This window comes from Colias eurytheme, chromosome 13, assembly GCF_061535395.1.
Source record: "Colias eurytheme isolate Ceu_HAF_F1 chromosome 13, ilColEury1 Martin Lab GWU primary, whole genome shotgun sequence".
NCBI classification, from domain to species: domain Eukaryota; kingdom Metazoa; phylum Arthropoda; class Insecta; order Lepidoptera; family Pieridae; genus Colias; species Colias eurytheme.
The window spans coordinates 9,016,574-9,042,666 of NC_142992.1; the positions used below are offsets into that span (position 1 = coordinate 9,016,574).

At 37.6% G+C, this 26,093-nt stretch overlaps 3 protein-coding genes across 3 annotated transcripts; 1 reads left to right on the forward strand and 2 right to left on the reverse strand.

Moving 5' to 3' along the window:
- Positions 1-386: 386 nt before the first annotated feature.
- Positions 387-7,603, reverse strand: Gug (arginine-glutamic acid dipeptide repeats grunge). The gene has a single exon (XM_090109096.1). It carries the CDS (start codon positions 7,239-7,241, stop codon positions 1,749-1,751), a length of 5,493 nt encoding a protein of 1,830 aa, XP_089965222.1. The 5' UTR covers positions 7,242-7,603; the 3' UTR covers positions 387-1,748.
- Positions 7,604-9,000: 1,397 nt separating this feature from the next.
- Positions 9,001-17,887, forward strand: LOC149903603 (uncharacterized). The gene is made up of 10 exons (XM_090108721.1): positions 9,001-9,465; positions 9,873-11,238; positions 11,428-11,652; positions 12,578-12,747; positions 13,619-13,778; positions 14,218-14,411; positions 15,849-15,949; positions 16,090-16,200; positions 16,687-16,841; positions 17,183-17,887. Exons 1-10 carry the CDS (start codon positions 9,107-9,109, stop codon positions 17,651-17,653), a joined length of 3,312 nt encoding a protein of 1,103 aa, XP_089964847.1. The 5' UTR covers positions 9,001-9,106; the 3' UTR covers positions 17,654-17,887.
- A 1,945-nt stretch (positions 17,888-19,832) lies between these two features.
- On the reverse strand, positions 19,833-25,261 carry LOC149903604 (uncharacterized). The gene has a single exon (XM_090108609.1). It carries the CDS (start codon positions 25,155-25,157, stop codon positions 23,682-23,684), a length of 1,476 nt encoding a protein of 491 aa, XP_089964735.1. The 5' UTR covers positions 25,158-25,261; the 3' UTR covers positions 19,833-23,681.
- Between the last annotated feature and the right edge of the window lie 832 nt (positions 25,262-26,093).

Sequence of the window (26,093 nt, forward strand, 5' to 3'; positions counted from 1 at the left end):
TAATAAAAAAAAGATTAAGGCCTTGTGCATTAAAAGATTTTTATGTACATGTTGAATAAGAACCGAATAACTTAAATTTTTCATAAAAATGCGAGTCAGTCATACCATTTCGTAGGGGTTATCAGTTTTTGTCACAAGGGTGTTAGGTGGACAAATATTTTTTATATGGACAGAAAAGTGGAGCCAGTAAAAAAAATATAAAATAAAATATTTCTGCAAGAGATAGATTGAAATTTATGAAATAATCTAAAAGAACACAAGCATACCTTTTATTACATATCTAACAAAACACTTGTTGTCAAAAAACGTTGATGCCATATGAGAAATAAAATGGGAACATTGAAAAAATAATTCATGTACAATTTTTCGCGGTTTTACCCAACTATGGCATTATGAACATAATACCTACTAAGCGACATTTTTAATTTATTACATCTATGATAATCTATAATTTTCAATAATCAACTCTACAGTTCTATAATTTGTTACAAATGGGTTTATTTTACAATGTAGTGCATTAGAATTATTTCAATGTGTACATTGGGTGAGAATTACAAGTCTTAAATTTAAAATAGAACCAATAGTTAATAAATATTTACTGTACCTATAAAACTTCTTAGGCTTAGTACACACTAAGCGTATATTATATTGCAAATATTACACCGTGTACACTAAACATAAGTAGTTGATATTTAAAATGTTAATTCGGCTTATGTAACTAATTAATGTATTATTGCATCTAATTGTTCGTATCGGTATGTAAAATTGTATCATACAAATTTTTGTACTCAATAAAAATTTCGCTTTAACTCCAAACTTTATTACAACTTAAAATATATAATATAATAATCATTTACACATAATATATCGTTAGATACTGGGATTTACTTGCTTATAATTTTATATGTTGAGAAAATGTATAGAGCTTTACGCAAGACATAGTTTTACAAATTCATAGTAATATTTTTTCCATTCCAGTCTATAAACTTTGCACCAAGAACTTAACGTGTTGCAAACTAAAATAATTAATTTAATAATATAATATCAACTTCAATGATACTCAAGTATCGTGAAGTTGTATCTTTCGTAAACTGTTTAAACTTCTTCTTTCAAAATCAAATCAATTTTCGTATTATTGTACAAATTGATATGTAAATATAAATTATTGTTTTAAACTAACAATATAATAAGTAGGAGGTATTAACAAAAAGTCAATTTATTTTAGTCAATGATAAACAGCGGAAACCCTAATAGACTTATTTTACAACTTCAGTTAAATATAGATAATTATTATGTCATGAACATAAAAGCGTTGAGATTATTACTTTTTACATAAACACTAATCATGTGGCCATTCACATGAATGCTATCCAGCACCCATAAAATGTTTGTTATTACTAAAACATATAAAACATTAATAATTTAAACTAAAACCACACTGTGTGACTCATTGTTTCATCCTCTACAAATAAAATTTAATTATGACTAGTAGTTAAGAAATAAATTTGAGCATGGATTACAAGCGTACTATACGGCCATGCTATAAAAGTATTATAAAAACTTAAATATTTATGTATATAAATTACAGATGTCGTCACACGTATAAAATAAAATAGTTCGGTCCTCAATCTCGTAGCACTATCGCGTGAACACTTTAATTTATATATTTTACAAGGCTATAGCGTCTGTGGGGGCGTCCTTTACTCGATCAAGACTACGTCATTGTCGGGCTTAGGGCGCGCGGCGTACTACGGACGCGAAGCTCTGGCGGCTTCTTCTAGCGCCCGCACTTTCAGTTCCCGTTCCCTTTGCTGGCGAAGGAAGTCTTCGTGATGCGCCGGGTGAAGAAATCCTCTTTCTCTCTCCAACAACAGCTGTCGTTGGAGCTGCTCATGAGCTGCCGCCTGTTGCGCTAGCTGCTCGGCATAAGGTCTCCCGAGCAAATCTGGATGAGGCAGTGGTCGATATGGAGCACTACCTCCGAGTCCTAAACTTAATGCATCCTGCTGGGCTTGCGCTGCAGCTTGTTGTCCAGGATGTAGGTGTAAGTGGGTGTGAGAGTGCGCATGTGTGTGAGCGTGGGTGTGCGCGTGGTATTCAGGATTTATTCCCGCCATTTGTAAACGCACCATAGGGTCGGCGGCAAGCGCTAATCTTTCAGCCGCTTCTAATTGCGCCGCGGCAACGCCAGGGTGTGGATGATGTGGGTGATGAGAGGGAGCACCAGAAACAGGCACCGACTGGGGTGGACCTCCTGCACCTGCCGGAGGAATACCTAATCTCTCTAGTCGTTCACGCTCCAACTGCGAAAGCCCGCCCGGGCCGTGCCCAGGTGGGTATAAACCAAATTGTACTGGTATAGCACCTTGGGGTGGCGGCGGTGGCATTCCATACCTCCGATGCATTTCCAACCAATGTGGATCTAGAGCACGCGGTCCTACATTATTTTTGAGCAGTTCCTCTTTCAGTCTATCATTCAACTCTCTTTCTCTTAGTTCTCTTATTTCTCTATCTCTCTTTTCTCGTTCGAGATGCTCCAGTTCAAGGCGCTCACGGGCTCCAGCAGCGCCGTACATAGAGCTTAATTGGTATTGAAGCATTGGATCCATACAATGACGAGGCAGGTTTCCTGGACTAAAGCCAGCGTGTGGCCTAGCGTAATCGGAAAGCTGTCGTAAAGATGGTGAATCGGGATATCCGGGCGGCCTTGGAAAGTACGGTGATGTTATTGTTTCGATAGCACCTCTTGACGGCGGTTTCGTATCTGGCTTTTCTGGTGTAGCTATTTTTCTGTGTGCTTGTTGAGCTATTTTTTCTCTTTCCTCTCGATCTCTTTCTGCTTGTTTCCTCAAACGTTCCTCCCGTTTACGTGCAAGTTTAGATTCTGGCACTGGTTTGAATATAAGGTCTGTGCGAGTACATGAATTGTAATCACCACGATTCCAATGTCTTAAGAATATTGCAGATTGCGATCGATGACATTCCGTGTCTTCAATTTTCGGCTCAGGACTAGGTCCATGCGGAATATGTGCCGGACTTGGAATTTCTTCCTCTTCAGGTTGTGATTGTGTCTCTAACTTCAATTCAGGATTATCATCAGGTATTGGCCGAGGTGGTCCACGTAAATGTGGATGTCCAGGTGGAAGTTGATGAGGCGACCCAGATCTACCGTGAGAAGCCTGTAATCCAGCTGCAGCTTGAGCGTGTAATCGTAAACTTTCAATAGAACTTGGACCCGGGCCTGGAGGTAAGGCCAAACTCATGGGATGACCCATTGATGGTGGTTGTATCATAAGATGATTTGGATTTCCAGGCATCATCTTTGGATGATGTCGAAGTAGCATAGAATCTGCGGGAGAGAGTCTTTCGGGGTGATGAGCCAAATGATGCGAATGGTGATGCGTATGATTATTAACGCTCGACGAAGAGCTGGTTGTCTGCGATACACTTGCTGATAGGTGATGCGGAGAACTTGAGTGAGAACTGGATTTCTGTTGTGTATTTATCTTATGCTGTATGGATTGGGAGGAACTGCTTGATGTTGAGTGTGATATAGAGAGGGTATGATTTGTCCCACCGCCAACATGACTAGGCTGTTTTTCCGTACTCGTGTGAACAGCGCTGTGGTGACTTGTTGAATGATGATGCGTCATAGTAGTTTCATGCAATTGATGTCGCTCGGTTGTGGAATTCGGATTCCTTGGATCCTCTGTAGTTTCAGATATTTCTCTCAAAGATCTTGTTGTAACAGAAGAACTTGTACTATGATGAGCACTAAGCATGGTAGTAGATTCTATGGTAGATGGTTTTGAAGGATCATGTCTACCAGGTGTACTTGACGATGGATGCATTGGAGGTATCGGATGTGGCTGAGGCAATGGACCATAAGGATATGGATATGGCATTGAATAACCAGGATGAGGGTGAGAATAGTAAGGATGCATAGCATGTGCTGCAGCGGCTGCAGAAAGTTGAAATATTGAAGATGGATGAAGCAATGGATGATGTGGATGATGTAGATGCGACGCAAAAGGATGTGGTGGTGGAGGGCCGTGCTGTTGACTTGAGTGTAATACAGGACCTGCCATTGTAGAAGGAATTGATAATGGAGTCGGATTCATCAAGTTTAGAGCTGAATGAGAAACAGGAGTATTTGGTTGTACAGGAGATGCTGAAATTTGTCTGGGCTGTGACGGACTGGTGAGATGTCTTGAGAACGGAGAAGTGGTAGCTGAAGGATGTGGATGACTTGGGGTCCCATTGTGACTTGATTGACTTTTAATAGGTGTTGGAGTATGAGGGCTTTTAACAGGAGGAATAGTACTCGATGTCTCCATTCCACTGCTTTGACTTGTAGATACTGGAGTTATGTGAGGTTGGTGCAGGAAATCTGGCTCTTTCTTAATGCTTTCTATTCTAGGTCCGAGGAAAGCACTTGGCATACTTGAATTTTCATTTGTAGGTTGACTTGGTGGTCTACTATTATTTTCAACACTTGATATTGATTCTCTGTCCCTTTCAGAGCTCAAATGCTGTGCTATTGAACTTCCAATTGGATATCCTGGAACTTTCACTTCTTTCAATGACTGTAGAGGATCAGAAACACTTTGAGTTGAGAGATTGGCAGGCATATTATCTGGAACTTCTTGTTTTATCTTCAAGTCTTGCGGCATTGATGGATCATTTTGATTGGATTGAGACTGCATTATATTTCCACTAGAAATGCTATGTGAAGGAGGTACCTGTTGCATTAGTGGTGGTAATGAACTTGGTTTTTCCAAACCTGGATGGCTGTGGCCATATAATGAGGATGGCATGAATCCATAAGGACCAATGTTCGATCCTCCACCGCTTACAGATATTAAAGGTCCTGGCGGCAACAGCCCTGAAATTGAGGGCTGGCTGAGAGGAGGTGGAGGCATGCTATGTCCCGATACAGGTATATTTGGTACTTCAGGTGGTCTAATTCCAAGATTTTCAGGTCTAACTGGTGCAGGGAATATTGGTGGTCTAATGTTAGTATTTTGATTATCGGCTTTTGGCATGGGTTGAGTCTTCAAATCAGTGGGTTGCTTATCATCTGCATCTGATTCTTGCGATTTCATTTCTTGAGTATTTGCAGGAGAGATAGGTTCAGTATTAGTCGCAGATGGATGTTCCATGTGGGGTGGAGATGATCCACGCACACTTGTAGGGGATGGACTGATTCTTTGTAAAGATTCCAATCTTGGAGTATTTGGAGAGTCAACTTTATTAGCTGATGATATTGTAGCAGTAAATATCTCTGGTGTATTCTGATTTTTCATTTCACTTGCCTCATCTCTCGGTTCTAATTTAATCACAGTTTTCAAGGGATTTATTAATGGATTATGTTTATTTGCATCATTCGAAAAATTAATATTTGATGTGTATGGGAATGGAGGCACATTGTTTGAATAATCTTTAGCATTCCTTATTATTGAATTATTATCCTTAATGTTAACAGGATTAAATATTGGATTAGGAACACCTTCTATTTTAATGCTATGGCTTAATTTAGGATTATATATATGGCTGTCTTTTACGAAGAAGTTAGTGTGTTCCATAATAAGAGGTTTATTTACTTGGTTGATTGAATGTGCTGGGTAATTTTGAGCCAATGGATCTTTTTGGAATTCATCTTTTTGTAAATTCATAGTCTGATCATCAGTATCTATCTCTTCTTTAATCTTTATTTTTTCCATAGCCTCTGTTGTCATTGGAGTAACTTTTGGTATAATAAGTTCAGTCTTAGGAAACACTGTAAATGATCGGGGATCAATATTTTCATGAGGTTTAGTTGCTGTTGAATCAGTTTTCAAGTCCAATACAGCTCTATTATCTTTTTCTGGATTTACTTTGAAAACAGGAGGCAATGGATCCTTTTCTGTCTTAATTATTGGTTCAACATTGGTTTCTACTTTAATTTGGGGTTCAACGGGCTTAGTAGATTGTTCCAACTCTGGTTCCTTATTTTGTTCTATATTTTCTTTATCAGTCTTATTAATACTATAGTCGCAAGCTTCAGGTTCAGGCTCTGGGGTTTCAGTTTCATCCATGGCTGGAAAACTATCATTTGTTAGACTTTCTGATGGGCTTTCTGGTGGTTCAGCTGCTTTCTTTTTCTTCATTTGTACATCACCATCCATTATGCCTTCTATTTTACTATCATCAGGAAGGCGTTTCTTTACCTTTGATGCATCAACAACAACAACTTTACCATTTGCCACTTTCTTCTTAGTATCTTTACTAACTGGAGACGAGGGAACTTTATCATTATTGTTGTTTGTGTTTGTACTTTGTGTATTTGGTTTTGTAGGTTTCTTAGCCTTGGTGTCATTGTCACTTTCTTCTTGTGCCTTTTTAATTGTTGGCGTTGTTTGCTCTTTTGATTTATTTCTGGTTCTCATTCTACTTGGTGAATCATCAGGATTGTCTCCACTTCTTCCATTATCAGCTTTAGCTAGATCTCCTGCATCCCTAGAATCACTATCATCTTCAGAATTTTCATCTTCAGTAACTGAACTCATTTCACCAGCCTCTTTTGGATTCGGTGATGGTCTGGAACCATTAGTGTCAGGTGTTGTAGGTGTTGCCTCAGGCGTTTGTTCTTTAGGGGTCCCAGCACGAGAGTTTCTTGTATTACGGACTCGCCGTAATGCTTGTCTTCTTCTTCTATGAGGCCGGTTACTACTAGCACCTGGTGTCTTTTTCCATAAATAATAAAACTCCACTAACTCTGCAGTGTCTTTATGAGGCAATAAATCTTTTTTGATTTTAAAAAAGTTCTTACCAAATTGCCTTATACCTTTCACAAATCGTTTTGTCTCTTCTTCCGACCACTTCTTCTCAATCCCTTTTGGGACAGGGCATTTTACGAGGGCTTGTAAAGCACGACCTGGGTCATAACCAGAGTCGTGTAAAACGTCGAGAGCATTTATTGTTGTATCATCACGGCTTGCGGCTACACAGCCATCGTCAGGGGAACCGCCGTCACACATACCGGCAAATGCAGCCATTGAACGTGCAGCTCTTAAATACATAACCAAATCCCGGTCAGTAGCCTGAGCTGGCAACCATCGTAGTTCTTCACCGCCTGGGCATGGTTCATCTGGTCCCAAGGGACCATTTGTACGTATATCGGGAAGGCAAGCATATATATCCTTATCTTTATTAACGGGTTGATTCTGTGTCACCTGAATCTCCCCTTGATTCTGGGCCATCGTAAACTCACTATTTACACTCGATTCAAAACACTCGTACACAAGCAATCCGTTTGTTTACATATTGTTCATTCGTTACTTATATAAATGCACTATAGACACTGAACACAATAATTTTGAGTTTTTATTTGATATGTAGTATGCCAATATTCATAATTATTTCTTTTAATGGCCACCATTACACGATGCATTGTACTTCATATTAAGGACTTGTATGGAACAGCGTATGTTAAAACACTTAAACTCACTTAATTGCGACGTATAATAACATGCAATAAGTTACTTTTATATTTTAATTTACTATTAATTCAGTAAATGTTATCTACATGCTACCCTTTTGTTTAGCTTCACCTTTCTTTGGATTTCACCATAGACAAGCCAATCTCTATAAAATGGCCACCACGACAGGATATTTTTTGCAATACGTTCCATATACCGCAAAACAATTTATATTGTGTTAAATATTTTTGTGTAAATTAAATTTGAAAACGATTTTATTACTGATTAAATATATAGTTAAATTAAGTTGAAGTTGAATTCTATATCATTGTTCAATTAGAATGATATATTCACAGGATGTATTATTAATTGTAAATAAGAACGAATCACAGAGTACATTATTTTTAGAACGAATCTGCATTTTGTAAAATGAAATATTTCTGTATGAGAAAAGACAAGGAAAGCTTACTTAGGGTGTGTGTTTATTTATAAAATAGAAGAAGACACTCGTAGTCATTTTCATAAAAAAAGAAAAACATTTATATTATTTACTGGATATTTATATTATTTTGTACATACATAACAAAATATATTATTACCTATTTAAATATAACTTGTAGAGTAATTGTAATTTTATGTAGAATCCCATTTCCTCTATTATAATGCATAATTAAGCAAATTTTAATTAATTATATATTCATTATTATAGAATGAGTATAATAATTAAAGTTTAATAAACGGAAATATTGAAAGGAAGAATTGTAATAACTTTACGGTAGAAATCTTCAAGTCCCACGACAACATTATGAACTACTTTTGACAGATCGGTATTTTGTACAACAAGTTGCCACCAATCCACTATGATTTGAACCTTATTAAAAATTCTGTTTTTTTATTTCTTACCCAGTCAAGATTGCGTTTATAATGAAGTGGGAGCTCAAACTGAGTAAACCCCGTGGCCCGTACTATGGATCTCCTGTGCTCCCCTCCTAAAAAAATTGGCCTTGCTAAGCAGGATTGCTTTAAGAAACTTAAATAAATAAGGGTAGGTATATAATTCAAACACCGAAATTAGCACTGGTGCTTAAAAACAACAGATAGGAAACCGATACAGACCAGCTCTCTCTACAATTTAAATATTCATAATCAGCACCAATAATGAAATATGAATATTCCAAGATATTATATATATTTCCCCTTATTATTATAAGATATTTCCCCAGCTCTGGGGACATGTGATTGAATAATATTGGCAACATTATTTTAGTCGCCGACGCGACAGCGTTCAACGAGACTTCTTTTGTGGAACTCCATAGACTATAAACACTCCACATTGTTTGTGACATTGTTTTTAGTTGACACTTGACAATTTTGACGCTTGTGTCACAGTGTCGTAAAGTAAACAAAAAATATTTCACACGTTTCTATCGATTGGATTGGCTAAAATACTTTTAGATCATCAGACATTGGCTAAAATTGAATGAATTTATGTCAAACCTACGTTTTTGCAGTAAATTTGTCTGTTGATCAACCAATCTCAACCGAGAATTTGATATTGATTAAAAAATGTTTTTTAGGATTTTCTAAAAAAATATCAGCTAATTTAGTTAATTATAGGTTAAAAGGTTGTTTCATATTATTTTACCATGGGTTCCGATGAATCTGACGATGAGCCGCTATCGTTATTAGCAGCAGCAAAGAAAATAAATCCCCAAGACTTTCCGGTGGATATCAAAATTCATGAAAAAAAACCCAAGAAGAAAAAAATTATACCGATTAAGAAATATGGTGTTACAATTAAACTGAATCGTACAAATTCTACATCGAATGCTTTGGTATCCCAAGCCCTTATCAAACGTCCGACCGATGTCTGGCTATATCTGAAGGATTTCAATACGACAGGCCCATACAGTTGTTTACTATGTCCTGAATGGTTCATAAACAGACCTAAAATTATAATTCACTATGTTTTAAATCACAAAAAAGATTTTTGCGGGATATGCAGGTAAATTCACGTTTGTATTTACAGTCTGCTTCAATACCAAAACACAATATTATCTGAATTTTAAACAAACGGTTACTACACTAGTTTTGATTTTTATATAAACACTAGCTCTGTGCTCCGCGGTTACACCCGCATTGCTCCGCTTCTGTTGGTCTCAGCGTGATGATTTATAGCCTTTAGCCTTCCTCAATAAATGGGCTATTTAACACCAAAAGAATTTTTCAAATTGGAGGAATCAGTAGTTCCTGAGATTAGCGTGTTCAAACAAACAAACCAACAAACTCTTCAGCTTTATAATATTAGAATAGATAATATTTCCCTCATCAGCTTACTAGGATTCAATCAATTGCTGTTAGTTATTGTTACTGTAATTTTTAAAATACAACACTTTATATAAAAATTTTCAGATACTTTGTTCCCGATAGAGAAGCATGGAAAGCACATGAAAAATTCCACACACCTTGGCCTTGTTCTCAATGTGTGGAATCTTTCCCTGTGGAAGATTTGTTGAGAAATCACTTAAAAACTGTACACAACCTTGTCCATTGCCGTCTATGTCACTTTAGAGTGCCAGCTGATGACAATTATACTACCCATTTGTATCAAAAGCATAATGTCACAAATATTTCATGTATATTCGGAGAATTGTGGCAACTCGACTCACAATGCAAGTTCCTATGCCTCCTATGTTCTAAAACAGATAATCCAGCATCAACGTTCTTCAGTCATTACATGGGGTACCATCATTTCACATTAAAATGCTTCTCCAATATGGTTTCTGGGAAGGATCCACCGTTTTTTGTTAAAGGTGTTGATGTCAGTCCGCAGTTTATTCATGAGGAATTAAGAAGTCAAATGAGATGTGGATATGTTGGAATGCAGAAACCGTTTGCAATCCAAGATTATTCCAACCAAACTGATGGAATGTTTAACCAAAATGAACCAAATATTGATATAAGTGTTGTACCAGAAGTAAAACAAGAAGTCCATTCTGATGATGAACAAGTCAAGAGTAATAATGATAGTAAAAGTGAGGAAACAAAAGAAAATGAAGTGAAAGATGGTGAAATAAGAAATGATGATTTAAAAGATGATGAGGGCAAAGATGAAGATATGAAGACTGAAAATGATGAAGCAGGTGATGGCAGTAAAAATGACAGTATAAGTGAAGAAATTATAGATTATCAAGGTGAAGAGGACTTTGATATGACTCTACTAGAATTAGTTATCTTGGAAAAGTGCTATTTCAACTACATAGATAAAATGTTAAAAGATATAGATATAAAAACAGTACCAGAAAACTCAGATGTTGATTATAATACTAAATTTGAGGCGAAAGAAATAGAGTGTACGATATGTAAAACAAAATTAGATGATCCAAATTCGTTAGCAGTTCATGTATCTAAAATGCATTGCATGAAAACTGTATCATTGTACTCATGTAGAGTGTGTGCTACGACTTTCGAAACTTATAATGAACTTAGAAATCATATAACGGCAGAATTGGGTCAATTTGAAGATCTCTGGATATGTCAGTTTTGCGATAAGGAATTTGATAATCGAGAATCTACAAGGAAACATCTTTCCTTACATTGGGATGAATTAGAATATGAGAATTGTTTCAGTCCCCATCTAGGTTTTAAGTGTAAATATTGTCCTACTCTATTCTGGAATGAACCAGACAGAGAATTACATCAGATAAAAGTACATTTGGAAAAATATAAAGATGAGTTTTATAAGTGTGAAGAATGTTCTAAAACTTTTGGTGATAAGGTCATTTCATTTCCTTTATACATTTTCTCTTTGCATGTAATTTAATATTTTTAATATTTTAGAATCATAACATGATCATTGCAAATAATTCAGTAAATTTTTTGACTGATATAAAAAATAAAATACCATTTTGTGACATCATCCTGAGTATTGAAGCTGGTAACGCTAAAACTAATATTTTACTTTTAGGTTTGGTTCACACATCACTACATGCAGGAACATATCAATGAAAGAACTCGGATGAACATATATTTGTTGAAATGCTGTGTTTGTTGCATCTTATTACCGTCTCTTGAGGAAATTCGCACGCATTTTGACGAGAACCATCCGGAAGCAAGGAAGCTGTATTGCTGTTTAGATCCTTGTGTGTACAGACCATTGAGTCAGAAGAAATCCTTGAAAGTGCATGTTAAGGTGAAGTTAATATTATTTTAAACCACTTGTAATTGTGATTTTTCAAATAAAAAAAATGTCATAATGACCATCACTACATAGTATAAAACAAAGTCGCTTTCCCTGTCCCTATGTCCCTATGTCCCTTTGTACGCTTAAATCTTTGAAACTACGCAACGGATTTTGATGCGGTTTTTTTTAATAGATAGAGTGATTCAAGAGGAAGGTTTATATGTATAATAAGATCCATTAAGTAGTGGAGAAGTACTGTTATTTTTGAGGTTTCTCATGTGATGTCGTAAAAAATTACATTTATTCCGCTTACATTGCAAACGCAGGCTGAACCCTACGAGTTTTATCAAAGTAATGTACTAAGTATTATACACATTGAAAAGGTCTACAGAAAAGTCCGCGATGGTATATGTCTATCTCTTATGGATAACCCACAATAACTTTTTTTGTCATTTACTTTTTACGACAAATAATGGCTAATTTTCGAAGTGATTTTAACCAATACAGCATCAATCCTTAACCAATTAAATACCATGGATACATTGTTCATTTAATATAGATCTATATGGCCCTTTACACCGTATGATTTAAGTGAATATTTTCGAAGATATTACAGATTTAAAAATTGCGGGACGTAGCGTTTGCGGCCGCCCGGCTATGTATTTTATACCCGTGCGATGCCGGAGCGGGCCGCTATATTTTTATACCTATACAACGTTCACAATTTTTCTGTAGTATATTTAGTATCAGCATTGCACCCGTGCGAAGCCGGGGCGGGTCGCTAGTGATATTTTTATAACAAAGTCATTCAGTATTTTTGCTTTGGTTATGTTTTAATAAAGTTTTATGGTATTTATCTTTATGTTTACGAATTACTTTACCCCGATATTGAAAAATTGTCAAAAATAAATAACACAGTTCTTGTGCATTGCAGACAGTCCACGCGGCCCGTTCGTCAAAACCGAAGGCGGTCAGCTGCCACGAGTGCGGGCGCGAGTTTGCGACCGCGCGCTCGTGCAGCGCGCACGTGACGCAGGCGCACGGAGCCAGCGGCAAGTTCAAGTGCAAGCTGTGCAGGGAGGTGCTGCAGACTATGGACGAGAGGTGGGCTATAACAGGGGAGTGCGGTTTGTAGCCCGGCAGCTGCCACGTGACGCAGGCGCACGGAGCCAGCGGCAAGTTCAAGTGCAAGCTGTGCAGGGAGGTGCTGCAGACTATGGACGAGAGGTGGGCTACAGGGGAGTGCGGTTTGTAGCCCGGCAGCTGCCACGTGACGCAGGCGCACGGAGCCAGCGGCAAGTTCAAGTGCAAGCTGTGCAGGGAGGTGCTGCAGACTATGGACGAGAGGTGGGCTACAGGGGAGTGCGGTTTGTAGCCCGGCAGCTGCCACGTGACGCAGGCGCACGGAGCCAGCGGCAAGTTCAAGTGCAAGCTGTGCAGGGAGGTGCTGCAGACTATGGACGAGAGGTGGGCTACAGGGGAGTGCGGTTTGTAGCCCGGCAGCTGCCACGTGACGCAGGCGCACGGAGCCAGCGGCAAGTTCAAGTGCAAGCTGTGCAGGGAGGTGCTGCAGACTATGGACGAGAGGTGGGCTACAGGGGAGTGCGGTTTGTAGCCCGGCAGCTCACGTGTGAAGATGCATTTAGCCATTTTTTTTTCAAATGGCAAAAAAATTATTTTTATTTATTTATTTAAAAAACATCACTTGCTATTACAGGACAATTCCCAATGCGACAGAGATACAATTTTATTATACAAAATAAACTTAACTTACTTAAATACGAAATTAAAATTACATACATAAATTAACATAGACGTTATTTTTTTTAAAATACTTTCTAACAATAACAGATTAACTGTAATATCACCCTTGCGGATTCACACATAGGACAATGAAATAAGTCTCCTCTTTTTTTAAGTTATGAATAATGAAAATTAATAATACACAGAATTATTTTAACTCTAAACTTTACAGAAAACTGCACTACCTGCTCCGTCATCCAGGAAGACATCCGTTCGAATGCCCTGAGTGTGGAAAGTCTTTCCAGTACAAATCATCACTTTACATGCACAAACAAGATCACCTGCCGAATAGACAGAGCTTTACGTGTGACTATTGTGGGAAAGTGTTTGCGGTATGTTTTAACTTTTATAAAAAGTGTTGGTTAAATGTATTTTTTTTATATGGCCATATTATTATTTATCATTGTCATTTGTTGGATGTGTCTGATTATCAATCTTTTTTTGTATTTTCCGAGATTTCTTTTGTCAATATTTTTGTAATAAAATAACCGAAAATGTTAATTTGAAATCAAGCCAGATTTTAAACCGTTATTTTTCTTAGGGCTGATTTTTCTATCCTTGGTTAAAACTTATTCATCGAATAACGTATTAAACAACCATTTCAAAAATGTATTCTAATTGTCCGTATATGACAGTTTACATGTGACATTTTAAAAATATGTTTGTGTAATATTTTATTGGACGGATAAATTTTAACCAAGGATTGAAAAATCGGCCCTTAGTGAAAATGTTCTTCACGCGTTACTCATGTGCTTATTATTTCTATTGCAGAAGAAGGACTCGTACCGCGAGCACGTGCAGATCCACGAGGGCCCGCGGCACGCGTGCTCGTACTGCCCCATGCGGTTCGTGCAGCGCTCCAACATGCTGCGGCACGAGCGGCGCCACACGGGCGAGCGGCCCTACGCCTGCCCGCACTGCGACCGCACCTTCGCCGACAAGGGCGCGTGCACGTCGCACACTAGGTACAGTACGGTTCGTGCAGCGCTCCAACATGCTGCGGCACGAGCGGCGCCACACGGGCGAGCGGCCCTACGCCTGCCCGCACTGCGACCGCACCTTCGCCGACAAGGGCGCGTGCACGTCGCACACTAGGTACAGTACGGTTCGTGCAGCGCTCCAACATGCTGCGGCACGAGCGGCGCCACACGGGCGAGCGGCCCTACGCCTGCCCGCACTGCGACCGCACCTTCGCCGACAAGGGCGCGTGCACGTCGCACACTAGGTACAGTACGGTTCGTGCAGCGCTCCAACATGCTGCGGCACGAGCGGCGCCACACGGGCGAGCGGCCCTACGCCTGCCCGCACTGCGACCGCACCTTCGCCGACAAGGGCGCGTGCACGTCGCACACTAGGTACAGTACGGTTCGTGCAGCGCTCCAACATGCTGCGGCACGAGCGGCGCCACACGGGCGAGCGGCCCTACGCCTGCCCGCACTGCGACCGCACCTTCGCCGACAAGGGCGCGTGCACGTCGCACACTAGGTACAGTACGGTTCGTGCAGCGCTCCAACATGCTGCGGCACGAGCGGCGCCACACGGGCGAGCGGCCCTACGCCTGCCCGCACTGCGACCGCACCTTCGCCGACAAGGGCGCGTGCACGTCGCACACTAGGTACGGTTCTTACGTACGGAACTTAATGGCGGCTCGGAACAACGTACTTTCCGATTTTTGACGTGACGTCTTATAATTCGATAGAGCCGGCTGCACGCACGAAAAAACATGACTCATGCGCCGTTACCTCGCTCTGAGGCGTTCCATGTAAGGCTTGAAGTGCAAGCGAGAGCGTGGAACGAGCGACAAAGAAGCACAATCGGACGTTGTCACGTTCAACTATCGTCAGTAAACCGACTTTACAGATAACCAATTTTTTTTTATAACTAATTTAAAATAGCACTTTATATAAATTACAATCTAGCCTACAAGACTAATAAGTAATTTTATGTTAACCTAAATTTCTAATGTTACGATCCGATGGACAGAAAACAATTTTAAGTATTGGCGGGACGTTAAGGGACCTGTGCGCACCCACACTCGTATTTGCACCTAACTTCCGAGCCGCCATTAAGTTTGAATCGAACTATAACTGTGGCGCGTGCGGTTCGTGTAACCAATGTGCTGCGTCACGTGATATGTGACGTCAGAGCTGTGTATATTTTAAGCCCCGCCCCCTTTGTGTATCTTTCGTTCAGCTACATTTGAAGGCCGCATCCATGGTACTGCTGCCTCACTCTGCGCTAAGAACATGCTCTATTTGGTCCGCATTGAAACCGCACCTTCGCTGTACACGTAACACAGAAGGGATGACGTCAGAGATTAACGCAATAAAAAATGTTAATGTAGACTATTAATTTATTAATATGTACATCTTTCTGCTCTTAAAAATATAATTTTTTTACAGGACGCATTCTAAGGACACGTCGTACGCTTGCCTTTACTGTGGACAGACTTTCGTGCAGAAATCCAAACTTACGTACCATATAAGAAGACATACAGGAGAAAGTGAGTTGTTTTGTTATTGAATAAATTATTAAAAAGTAAACTTAAAAAAAAATGATTTCATTATAATTTAAGATATATTAAAAAGTCCATAATCTGATACATGGGTAAAAAAATTGATTTTTTTTAAATATTTTTCCTAGATTTGGAAACGTGTACAATATGCAGTAAGTTATTCACAAGCGCCTGTTCACTGCGGGAACATATGAAAACGCACATAGCCAAATCGGAGAATGTTAAATGTCCACTTTGCGGTATGTATGTTTTATAATAATTGTTGAGGTATTTTCACGTTATGAAGTTCCTTTGATTTTAATAACATGAATAAATTAATTAAAAAATTAATTAATTCTAATATTATGCTATACATTTTAATAATGTATAGCATAATATTAGAATTCATTTATTTATGTTGCAAAAATAAATCTTGTTTTCTAAAACTCTTATAAGTGCTGCATCGATTTGTAATTTGGTTTAAAAGCCACAATTAAAAATATTTATTATCTTTGCCCTATTTTATTAATAACGACCATCAGCAAAACTCATTTCAAAAATAATCTATCCAACATTTTTAAGCAATTTTATAACTTGAAAAGTAGTAATATTCTCAAATGTATCAATATACTTACTGACTATACTCAATATTGTGTAAAATTTTGAAGCGAAATTTTTTTTTTTAAGTACTTGGAAATATACTTAATATTGTGTAAAAAAAGCGAAAAAATATTTTTTTTTTTCAGATAAAAAGTACCAAGACGAGCGTTACATGTTGCGTCACTTGCGCACGTCGCACACGAACACACAGTTCACGTGTCCAATATGTCAGAAGACGGTCACAAGCAGTTCCGGGTTGCGGCATCATGTCATGACGCATAGCACTATGAATATATTTAGAGTGAGTATTTTTTTTAATGTGTAGATGTAGATTTTAGGAAGAGAAAAAATATTTATTAAGTTAATTAATAAAAATTTCTCCCTATAAGAAATTTCAGATTAAGTAATTAGTATTAAGTGGATTTAAAAAAAAAAATATTATAATAAAAAATAAATCAGTATAATATAGTAAAAAGTGTGTGTCTTGTGATAAAGTCTAACATACATACTACAAAAATCTTAAGACAATATGAAGATAAGGATAACTTACTTTCCAATCCTTATTATTTTGCAAATTTGACTACATCAGTCATGATAACACGTTTCATACTTTTTTTTTAAATATTTTCTTTATTGTTTCAGTGCAAATGCTGCCCAAAATCATACGCAGTCAAGCGAACAATAATAAAGCATCTACGGAAACGCCACGATCTCAACGGAGCAGCAATCAACATAAAGGACTATTATTCGCGATTAGAACCAAGAGAATGCAATTTGAACTTAGACGAGCAAACCATGACAAACATTTTCGGACCGCCCAAGAAAAAAGTCACAGATTTGCTTATAGGAGACTTTGTAACATTGGCAAATAAACTACAATTGGATAAAAATAATGAAAGTACTGGAGAATCGGATGATAATGATGAACATTCTGATGATGAAACGCAAGATAATTCAACGGAACAATCTGAATCTCAGAGTGATATACATCCAAAGTTCACAGAGGTCGTTTGTAAACAAGAGGTTGAAAATAATGAATATGAGTTAGAGCCAACTGATTTTGTAAGCGTTAAAATTGAACCTATGGAAGAAGAGGAAAATAATATTGAATAGATTATATGAATTTTGTCTAGAAACTATTTAATAAAATATGTTATAATTGAACGTGCAATATTCATACATAAAGTATGATGGTCTTTGTTGTCATAAACATAATATAACAATATGTTTATATCCTTTTCGTAATTTATACCGTCTAATTATCTATAACTATGTTTAGGTAAAATATGGTTAAGTCAAAAGTATTTAGGGTCAATTGTTAATTTTCTCATAGTATTAAATATTCACCTACACATATGTGTATTCCTATACTAATAAAGATGTTTATGAATATATATCACTTTTATTTACAGTATTTATATCAAAGTATAATATTGGTTTTTAAGGTATACATACTAGTAATATTACTTGATAAAATGGTTAATACTTGAATTTAATTGATGATGTAGAGCTCTGTAGTTTGCATGAAAATTAAATTAAAATAATTGAAATACAATTAATGAAGCTATCGAAGCTGTGTATCGAAGCTATAGGTAAACCAGAATCTGATGGCAATTAGGGAAATCAAAATTTTGAGTGTGCAACCCTAGGGAAAATGGACTGAACGATCTTGATACTGCGTATTTTTTATTTTGTCCTCAATATCATTAGTCACATTACACAAGTGGATAATACTCTATTTAATAATGAGATATCCACGTAATATTATGTAGGTACTTATTACATGTATAATATACATATTACTTTTCTAAAGGTAATACATAATATTAAGTATTTACACATACCTATATTTGAATATATATCATTATGGCATGTGAAAATATGGATGTAATGATAATGCAGATCAAAACTTTTTACAATTTTTAACGATTGATTATAATTTTTAAAAAATAAAACAATAATAAAATAAAATCATGTTTATTTTCGTAAGTATTAACACATTATATGGCATGACGAAAGATTTTCAAAACCTCTTCCATAATGTGTGTATACGTTTATTAAACAAGAAAAACCCTATATTTTGCTAATATACTTAAATTTAACGAAGATAAAAGCCATTTTTCAATAAATATTTATTAACTGTGCCAAAACAGCTCACAGGTGTCATGGCGTAGGCGTGACGTCACTCTTACGTAAATACGTAATAGTATTTAATTATTAAGTGTTATAGAATCTAATTTCAAAGTTTATAAGTGGTGTGCAGTATTGCAATGTGAATCTACATAAAAATAATACCCAAAAAAAGTGTTAGTAATTGTTTAAAGCGAGAAAATAATATGAAAGGAATAATGATTGTATAAATTTGACGCAGAGAAACCCGAACCACATATTCGTGAATTCGCAATTATATTTCTGTTCTGAGTCGATAAAGCATACGTGAAAAAATATAAAATATATAAAAATGCGTATTCTTAACATATTCATAACAACAAAATACACCTGACGCGAAGTTGTTTACAAAGACGTGACGTCACGCGTGTTTCAGTCAATATGGCCGACTGCAGAATTTCAATGTTTTATTTTATTGATAATCTCATTAATCTTAATGTTTTTAATATTTCTAAGTCACTATTTTTAATTTATTTATTATGCATTTTCCCTTAAAAACACTAATTCGATCATTTATGGATACTGTCGTCATGCCTATTGACTTGTACACCTTGGACTTGACAAATATCCGAATTGGAAACTCCTGTAATAAGTTTTCATAAAATTATATTTTAATCAACAAACATAGTTACCTATTTATAACATTTTTAATTTAAAGTATCAAAACGGGTAAGTCCAATTTAGCAATAAAATCTTTCATGCGCTTTAAAATTGAAAATTGTGATGTGTTTGACCCTTCTTCATCGAATATTTTTCTATACACATTGTAAACAACACCTTTTGCTTGTGATCGCAGCGGTTTTATCGACATTTCGAAGATTTTGAAGACAAAATCCTAAAAATTAATCATCAATACAAATAATTTGACAACCAATTTGATAGTTGTCAAATAAAGTTGCCACATGAAAATCTTTTATTTTTTAAATATAAATATGCCATCAGATTCTGGTAGACCTATATCACTTGGTGTGATATGTTATCATTTGACTCACGTTTAACCTCCATAGAAATGGCAACATTTAACAATGAGACGTCAAATTGTCAAAAAGTTCAATCAATTCAATTTTTTCGAAGGGTGGCAATTTTGTTTGAGTACAATTCTGCCAATGTCACGTTGGGAAGATAATACACGCTTGAGCTAACATTATTATACCGATGTCAATCAAAACACAGATATACCTAAAACAAAAAGAGACAAACACAATATATAGATACACAACATAAAAATTAGTACTGTTAATTCAGACAGATAATAAATGATATGAGAGTTAGTTAAAAACAAACGAAATAGGGCTACTCAATATTGTTAATATATATTATATATTTATAGTAAATTAATCTAGGTGTAAATTATAATTTTAGTTTATTAGTTGTGATAAAGTTGGAAAGAATTTCAATTATAGGTGAGTTTAACATTGCTAAAAGAGTGTTCATGTTAGTGGGTCTAGGGATATCTGGAGGAAGGAAATCATACAGGGAAGGGGAGTGATTAGGACAGTTGAGGAAGATATGGTCTAATGTGCCCTCGTCTATGCCACATTCACATAGTGAGCTATCCCTTACCCGAATCTTAGCCAAATGGACAGGGGTACATGAATGACCAAGCCTTATTCGACAGATCACAGAAGTAACTGGCTTACTTACCTTTTTGAATTTTGAGAACCAAGGTCTGGATGGAATATCACCCTGGATTGAGGCATAAAACTTACCTTTCATTAATTGGGATGATTTCCAAGAGGCTTTCCATGATTCAGTGAGGCGCAGTTGAGCAAGCGATAAAAGATCTTGGGAATATACTAGATTGTGGGACTCAGATGCCATCCTGGAGGCAGTCTTGGCACACCAGTCTGCTGACTCATTGCCGAGGATACCACAATGACTGGGGATCCAGGTCAATGTCACACGAATATTTCTCTCATGACATTCAAATAGGAGTTCTTTTATTTTGAGGATAATAGGATGTTTAATTTTGGCTCGGAATAGGTTAGAACATAAAGAATTTAAGCAGCTTTGGGAGTCGGAGCAGATGATAGATTGATCCATGTCATGAGAGAGAATATATGAGACGGCTTCCAGGATAGCCAATGCCTCTCCCGTGTAAGAGGATGTCAGCGGTGGGCATTTGCGACATAGCATTATGGAGAATTTTGGGATCCAGACGGCGATTCCTACATTGTCAGTATTCGATAGCTTTGAGGCATCCGTAAAAACAGTTGTCCAACCATGGAACTCCTCAGCTATGATTCGGTTGAAGTTCTCATTAGCACCAGGTCCTTTCTTAATACTGAAGCAATGGATATTAGGGCGAAAAACAATTGCCTGAAACGGGATAGTGAATAGGGGATTGCAGGTAATTTGATAAGAGGGAGAAGGGAGGTTTAAGAAATAGCAGAGTGAGTTTAATAGAGGATAGGAGCTGTTGTTTCCAACCAGGCTGTATAGTGTATGGAGTTTGGAGATAAGAGGATGGTCAGAGATTTGCAGGACTTTACATAGGAATCTATCACAAAGATATTGTTTTCTTAGTTTGAGCGGGGGCTCTCCACATTCTACCTGTAGCGCATTAATCGCGGTGGACTTCATCGCACCTATGATAATGCGTAAACACTTAGCCTGGACCTTATCCCAACTCGTATTGCAAGATTTATTGCATGGTTCTAACAGGAAAGAACCGTAGTCAAAATGACTCCGGACTATGGCGTTATACAAAATTTTTTGACAGAAAGGATGAGAACCCCAACTTACCCCTGATAGAGCACGCATTACATTAATGCCTTTTTCACACTTATCCATAACGTACTTCGAGTGAGATTTGCCTGATAATTTAGAATCTAAATGTATGCCTAAAAATTTAATGGAACTACTAGTGGGAAACGTTTCTGATTTATATTTTAGGAGCAGAGGAGGAATGTTCCTCTTACGAGAAAATATGACCGAAGAGCTTTTGGTGACTGAAAGAGAGAGGCCATGTTCATCCAACCATTGGTGGAGATAGAACAAAGCAGTGTTTAATCTCACTTCAGCCTCGTTGATGTTTGGGCAACTAACATATAAAGCAATATCATCCGCGTATTGCAAGATTTCACAAAAATTTTGAACAGAACATTCTAAATCGTGGGTATACAAACTAAACAGAAGAGGGCTAAGGACAGATCCCTGTGGCAGACCTTTCCATACATACCTGGGAGCAGATAGAGAGTCCCCTTGACGTACGCAAATTGACCTGGACATAAAGAGGTTGCAAACGTAGCGTGTTATCCTCGCTGGAATACTCAGATTTTGCATTTTCTGCCTGAGCACAGGAAGTAAGACGTTATCGTATGCTGAGTGAATGTCGAGAAAGGCCCCCACAAGGAACTGTCCCTTTTGGAGAGCTATCTGGATATCTGTTGTTAAAATAGCAACACTATCTAGTGTGCTCACCCCTTTTCTGAAGCCAAATTGGGTTTTGGGGAGTAAATTTTGATTTTCGACGAACCATTCTAATCGGTTTTTTATTAAAATCTCCATAACCTTCAATAAGCAGGATGACAGTGCTATAGGCCTGTAAGAGTTGAAATCTGAAGGATCCTTTGCAGGTTTGAGGATGGGTATAATTATTTGGACTCGCCAGGGTTCAGGGATTAATCCGTAGGCAAAAAAGGAGTTAATTAGGTTAAGGTATAAAGATAGGATTTCTGGGGGCGAATTCTTAAGGAAGGAGTAGGGAATACCATCAATACCTGGAGTTGAATCAACAAGCCCAGATAAAGCGCAGTATAGCTCGTCCATGGAGAAAGGAGCATCAAAGCAGTTACTGGAGGGGATAAAAGAAGGATTTGTGGGCAGAGAATCGAAACTGGGAGCCATTGGGGGAGCAAGTTTGTTCATGAAAGAATTTAGCCACTGGGATGTATCAGATGATGATATATTGTTGGGATTCAGTGAATTTCTAAATATTTTGACTTGTTTCCAAATGAGAGATAAGGGAGTTCTTGGTGAGAGAGATTGGCAGAACCTTGACCAACCTGTTCTCTTTTTTGAACTGAGTAGCCTTCTTGCTTCTGCAGAAATTTTTTTAAAGTTAATATAATTTTCATTTGACATGTTGGCTGTATATAATTTTTCAGCATCGGCTCTTTTACGGATTATTTCTGAACAATCTGCATCCCACCAAGGTGTTGAGGGTTTGTAATTATGCAAAGGTTTTAAGGGGATATGTTGTTCGGCACTAGAGATAAGGGAATCAACTAACCAGGAGTAGGTATTCAGAGCATTGTCCATGTCATTAATAAAAGGAGCGGAACTCATTTTCAAAACCAATGATTGAGAAAATTCGCTCCATTTGGCCTTGGATAATCTAAACCTAAGTAAGGGAGGAGGATTTGAGCTGGAAAAATGTTTATTAATGGACAGAAGAATAGGATAGTGATCGCTGCCGCGTGAGTCAGGGAGAACAGACCATGAACTAAGTAAAGATATAGAGGGGGAGCAGAGGGAAAGGTCTACAGCACTATTAGGGTTTTGAGAGGGAGTAACACGATGAGTGGGAGAGCCGGTATTAAGAATACAGAGGTTAAGGTCATCAATTAATTCTAGTAAGGACAAGGAGAAAGCATCTGTTTTGTTTGAGCCCCAGCACGAATGGTGGGCGTTGAAGTCTCCTAAAATAAGTATTGGGGCAGGAAGAGAGGAGAAGATATAATACAAATCTGGGATTAGGGAAGAGTTAGGATTTGAGATATAGAGGGATATAACAGTGAAGTCTAAGACTTTTGCTGCTACAGCATTAATGTCTTCATGATGGGATGGGATAGGGATTCTAGAGAAGGGGATATTTCTTTTGACAAAAAGTGCAGATCCAGCGTATCCATCACTTCTGTCGTCGCGTAAACAAGAGTAGGTGGAAATATGAAAACGAGACTCTGGAATAAACCAGGTCTCCGATATAGCAATAATTAAAGGTTCATAATCATTAATTAATCGAATTAGTTCATGCTTTTTCGGCCGCAAGCTCCTGGCATTCCATTGTATTAAATTCAGTGGAGCCATTGTTTACTTGAACCGTTTCAAAAATTTTGCATAGCACAGATCTCACGTTGGACGGTAATTCAGTATCATTGTACATTCTCAAGATGTCATAAACAAATGAAAGGCAAGATACAACCACATTGGAGTCGTTGTTAGATGAAGGATAAGAGGAGGGAGAGGGGAGAGGAGAGATAGAAGAATGGGAGGAGGGGATAGCCCCAGATAAAGCACATCCATTGCCGAACACGGATTGAGGAGCCTGCGTTATCTCAGAGTGAGCCGCTTTGTCGTATGTTTTACCCAGAAGAGGGCGAGGGCGGGGAGCACGGAAGACAGTTTTTTTATAGGAAATGGTATTTGGTGTCATACTTGGGAAGGATGTTTCAGGGGCTTGGTCTCTGAAGGACGGAACGGACCGGGAAGCATCAGCATAGGACTTTTTGGAAGTCGAGAATCGGAGTGAAGCTTCCTGATAGGATATACTTTCCTCAGACATAACAGATTTAATATTCTTCTGCCGGATTTGTTCAGGGCATGAGTTGTAAGATGCAAAGTGTGAGCCTGAGCAATTAATGCAATGTGCATCTGGTTCCCTCACCTCACATTCATCACCGGGATGGTCTTTTGAGCATTTAAAACATCGTGGCTTTGACCTACATTGGTTTTTAATGTGGCCAAACCTACAGCATTTCAGGCACTGGATTGTTGGCAGTCTATAAAGCTCTACTGTTAAGGATGATTTGTACAGGAAGACCCTGTCAGGAAGCTTCTGCCCTTGGAATGTTAGAACTAGGGAGTTTGTGGGGATCCATTCAGTGCTCTCTGTCGTACGATTTTTCCTATTTAACCTACGTGCTTTTAAGATATACCCAAAGCCCGCAGGGATTTCCAAATTGGCAGCAAATTCCTGCATAGAAATGTCAGTGGGCACTCCTCTCACAATGCCCATTCGAGAATAATTGTATAAGGGGATAATTGCGCTAAGGTTGTGCTGAGCCAATATCGGATGACCAATAAATACATTGGCATCTTCACCGCTTGAGAATTCAATAGCCACCCTATTGCGGCCGATTTTCTTAATGCCATCTCTGCAAATATTTTTGATGCCGTTACTAACAAGTAGTTGACCGATTTTGATGGCACGGATCGAGGTGCCTGATGCAGGGTCATTTTCCATCTTACTGCAGTGAACAATGAATGGTCCCGAGTCAGTTGCAGAATACTGTCGAATAGGGCCTTCTAGAAGCGGATGCTTATATACGGTATCTATGGAAATAGAGTTAGGACAATCGATTAGTGAAGATTTCTTTGTTTTACCTCTAATATCCTCACCAACATCCTGGTCAAGATGACGTTTTGGCCTTGGACGGGGCACATTATCACTCATAGTCTCAGGAGGGGGAGGGGGATCAGGTGGATCAGGAGGTGATACCTCCATGACTTAAATAATATCTATTATCTATTAGAAATTAGAACAAACCTCACATAAACCGCCACCAACACACAAATATATCAGGTTTGATAGACTTAATATAGTAAAAAATCAAGATTAAGGTTGATGTTCCGACCGTCCCTCCATACATTTTTGATTACCTCTAAACACTTAACACAGACACTATTTCTTTAAAACTAATCATTTTATCACTTCTCTATAATGAAATGTGTGCGCGTTCGACCTTTTTAATCAATAATTTACAATATTTACTTAGAAAAACAACAGTAAAATACCGGAAAAATTTGACACTTCTACAGTAGTGTGCGTGACTTTTGCCAAGCGAAACACGACATAAAGCACGACATCTAGCGCATAGACTATATACTTATTACAGATCTAGCGCGTCAATGTCTAAACGAAAGGCGATGTTTAGACATTGACGCGCTAGATGTCGTGCATTCGCGTTCGTTATCTTATGCATAATGAGCATAATTCTAATAAATCAAAGTTCTGTGTAAAAATTGAGTAATTTCATTTCCAATCGTTCAAAGAAAATAACAATAAAATAAAATAAAACTAATGACCTTAGAAACTATGTTTTTTTTTATTTATTACTCATTATTGTTCGTCCGTCGTAGGTCTGTAAACTGTATTGTACACTGAAGGTAAATGGTACTGTAGGTACTTTAGTTCGGCGTCGTCGCTCGTCGGCTTGATATAAAATTACATTCTTGATTTCATTGACACGCGCTATGATTTGCGCGCGGAATTTCTTGTGTTGTGAATTTATTTTTGTATGCTATGCATTTTAATTGATTCAAATTGCAATGTTTCTCTAGTATGCATTTGAGACTATATTGTAAATTGTAATAATTGATCGTGGGTATAGTAATTAATTATTCTAATAACGCAATTAGTAATATATGTATTTTCGGTGGG